This window comes from Anoplophora glabripennis, unplaced genomic scaffold (genome assembly GCF_000390285.2).
Source record: "Anoplophora glabripennis isolate ALB-LARVAE unplaced genomic scaffold, Agla_2.0 scaffold413, whole genome shotgun sequence".
NCBI lineage: Eukaryota > Metazoa > Arthropoda > Insecta > Coleoptera > Cerambycidae > Anoplophora > Anoplophora glabripennis.
In genome coordinates, this window is record NW_019416581.1 from 438148 (window position 1) to 441862 (window position 3715).

Genomic DNA, 3715 nt, shown 5'->3' on the forward strand with positions numbered 1-3715 from the left:
ACTAATAATTAGTTAATTTGTTTATAAGGCCATAACTTGTAAACTATTCAACTTACCGATTCCAGATTTCGTGTGAGTTGTTAGACAGTGATAAGGAATGAGAGGATGCGATGCCAAAACGTTCTGGTAATAATAACGCAGTTTATAAATGTTTAATTCAAAAGTAATAAATAAACTTCTTCTGTTTATAACTTTTGATCTAATCAATATTTTTTGACGCTCGAGGGGTAGTTTTGTAGGTCTTTTGAAGAAGAAAAAAAAGTACTGTATTGTTTTCTCGTGGAAATGAACGGAAAAAAGTTGTAAGCAAAAAACGTGAATTTACGTAAAAATTATACAATTAACCACCCTGTAAACAATCTTCCCCCATTTTTATAACTGTGGAAACTAATATGTTAGTGTACATAATATTTAGAATCTATAGTGACAAATTCAGCTTGCCGAAACAAAAAGTCGCGAAATGGTCATTTCCCTGCTTATTTTCCTGGCCTATAGTAACCCAGGTTTCCAGATACTCTGGATGTCGTCTAGGGTGTCTTGAATTTATAATGTTTTCAAATAAATAAAAAAAATACTATCTACTAATGATTTTCTCTTCAATACTAATGTCTATATCCCATAAGTTATGAGATTAGAAAGAAAAACACTATAAAATCTTGAAGGCATTTCCAACAAACTCGAAGAGCACCTACTTATGAGGTAAGTATTCGCATTAGAATATGACGTTTAGCAACGAAGGACGTTAGACTGACGTGTCATTGTGGTTGTCAACTTGCCGGTGACATGTCAGGTTAAATTTTCAAAAATGTTCACATTCCCCCACTGAATCAAATGTTTCTCTCTTGATGGCTAGCGAATCAAACACCAGCATACCTCTGAACGAAAATAGTAACTCTTCGGACTGGTCATCTGACGACGAGAAACCAAGGAAAAAACACAGTATAGTAATAAAACATGTGGATCGCACGGAGAACATAGAGAAAAAAGAGAGCAGCAACGTGAAGCTTAAAGGTAAAAAGAAGAAACGGATTATATCGGTTTGTCTGACGCACTGTCGATACGATGTCATTAGGAGAGTCGCGCAAAAGTTTGGATACAAGGAAGTTTCTGAAGGAGAGAACTGGAACCTGTACTGGACAGATCTTTCCATCACTGTTGACAGGTGCAAGGAAATGAAGAGATTTCAAAAGATTAATCATTTTCCAGGTACCTACACGTTTAATACTAACATTAAAACACCGCCACCGGGGAAAATAAGTAGTAGCTCATTTGACAGTCAAAGAGAGATAATTTGAAGAAATTTCACCATTATGTTTTACTATTTTTCAATTAATAACAGTTCAAAGAGTAGCTTCAAATATCTACAATAAACATAAATTAAATCCAATTTAATTTAAAAGATTGCTTTGTAAACCCTTTAGGCAGAAGGCAACCAAAACTTTCCAAATCTGTCAACTAAAGTTGGTTTGCAACTAACCCTTAAGCACTTCTGAATATATAATGTATTTAATACTGAACAATTTGCAATAACACTATATTGAACAATCTTTCTAGGTATGTTAGAGATCTGTAGGAAGGATCTCCTCGCCCGAAATTTGAATCGCATGTTAAGGTTCTTCCCTAGGGATTACAGCTTCTTCCCCAAGACCTGGTGTTTCCCTGCCGACCTAGGCGAGGCCATAACCTACAGCCGTCTAAGAAAAAACAAAACTTTCATCTTAAAACCAGATGCGGGCAGCCAAGGCAGAGGCATAGTGATCACGAAATCATTGAAGGAAATTCGCCCTATAGATCGCGGCATCTGTCAAGTGTATATAACGAAACCCTTCCTCATAGATGGTTACAAGTTTGACTTGAGAGTGTACACGCTCATCACCTCGTGCGACCCTTTGAGAATCTACATATACAAGGAAGGGCTAGTGCGTTTCGCGACTAGTAAGTACAAGGAACCTAACGGTGTGAATATAACCAACGTCTTCATGCATTTAACGAACTACGCGGTCAACAAACATAGCAGGACTTACAACCAAGACACGGAAGGCGGCAGCAAAAGGAAGTTGTCATGGTTCAACAGCTACATGAAGAATTTGAAGCACGACGTCGAATCTTTATGGTACAGAATTGATGATGTGATCATTAAGACAGTGATAAGTGCTTATCCTGTACTAAAGCACAGCTATGCAGCTTGTTTTCCCAACCACGACGTCCTACCCGCTTGTTGTGAACTCTTAGGCATCGATATCTTGTTCGATAAGAGACTGAATCCACAGGTATTGGAAGTGAACCATTCCCCAAGCTTCCACACAGATACGGACCTAGACTCCGAAGTGAAGGAAGCCTTGTTGAGCGACATGTTCGCCATGTTGAACTTGGAAAACTGCAACAAGAGGAAGATAATGCGTGAAGATAGAAAACGGGTAAGAGAACGCTTGTTGAACGGTCTGAATAAAGAATACCAGGTGCAAACCAACAGTGACTCGAAATGTTTCCAGGAATACTTCAAGCAAGAGATGGCTAGTAGGGGTGGGTTTAGATTAGTTTATCCCTGTTCCGACACGGAACATAACTACGTTAAATACTTCGATCAAGGCCAGAATTCATTGTATAGTGATACAGCCTCGAGTAGAGCGAGGGAAGCTGCTCAGAACGCTTTTAGGGACGAGATGCATTTGAAGGCAAAATTGGAGGCCTCCAAACGCATTAGCCCTAAGATAAAGTCAGATTCGCTGTTGGCGTCATCTTCTTCAAAGAGCAAGACTCCAAGTGTCTCATTATCGATCCGTAGCGAAGGTAACAGCTCGTTTGATCCTCAAATAATAGTGGAGTCCGAAGAGAAAGAAAGATTGCAGAAGCTTGCCCAGAGAGACTATTTGGTGAGAAGTCAAGGGATATTAGAACTAATCTATTTCTCTATGAAGAAGAATAATATACTCAGACCCCAAGACGAGAGGAAGTACGCCATATTCGATAAACTGCGACACGCCAGTGCAGGCGTCAACAAGGCCAAGGGACCGGAAATATCCGATATGCTCGAAGAGATCAGTAGGAATACGGGTGGAGGTGAAACCATTATGATGTCCAAGAAGGAAGTGTACCCATATGGCACCAACAGGGACGAGAAGTCGAGGGGTGCGGCCAAATTATCCAAGCAGAATTTGATTTAATTCGTTTTTATTTGGTTTATTGCTGCATTTTAATTAAAATTTAACTTAGCAAAACTTCTTTGGTATATTAGTGGCAAAGGGAGAGTATAATATATACACCAGCAACACTATGTTTATATTAATGTGTATGTTCGTAAATTTATTTACAGACGTTGTATAGTAACGAAATTTATCTAAGATATATGTATGTCTGTGGAAATATATTGTGGTCAGTGTGTAATGCTTATTTTTCTAAATATTTTCGTAAATTGCATGTTTGGAACACGGTAAGTTCTTTTCAAAATTTTTGAATGGCATGAGTTGAACCCACACATAGGTATAGTTAGTTCTTCTTATATTGATAACAATTAAAAGTAGTATTCTTCTTTGTTCCGGTTGAGTATTTATCGATTTAAAAGAATCAATAAAAGATTCTTTGTAGGTTTATTTTTCACTAACCAACATTTTCGCAATATATTCGTGTCTATAACATTTACTTTATAGTTTTACTTTTGGAGATTGTTGACTATAATTAATTTTTCAAGATTATAAAAAAAATTTGAGTAATTAGA

The 3715-nt window shown here is 37.5% G+C and overlaps 1 protein-coding gene across 1 annotated transcript; it reads left to right on the forward strand.

Annotated features, from left to right (window-relative positions):
* Window positions 1-845: 845 nt before the first annotated feature.
* On the forward strand, window positions 846-3164 carry LOC108909074 (tubulin polyglutamylase ttll6-like). Its single transcript, XM_018713308.1, has 2 exons — window positions 846-1206; window positions 1555-3164. Exons 1-2 carry the CDS (start codon window positions 846-848, stop codon window positions 3162-3164), a joined length of 1971 nt encoding a protein of 656 aa, XP_018568824.1.
* The last annotated feature ends 551 nt before the right edge of the window (window positions 3165-3715 follow it).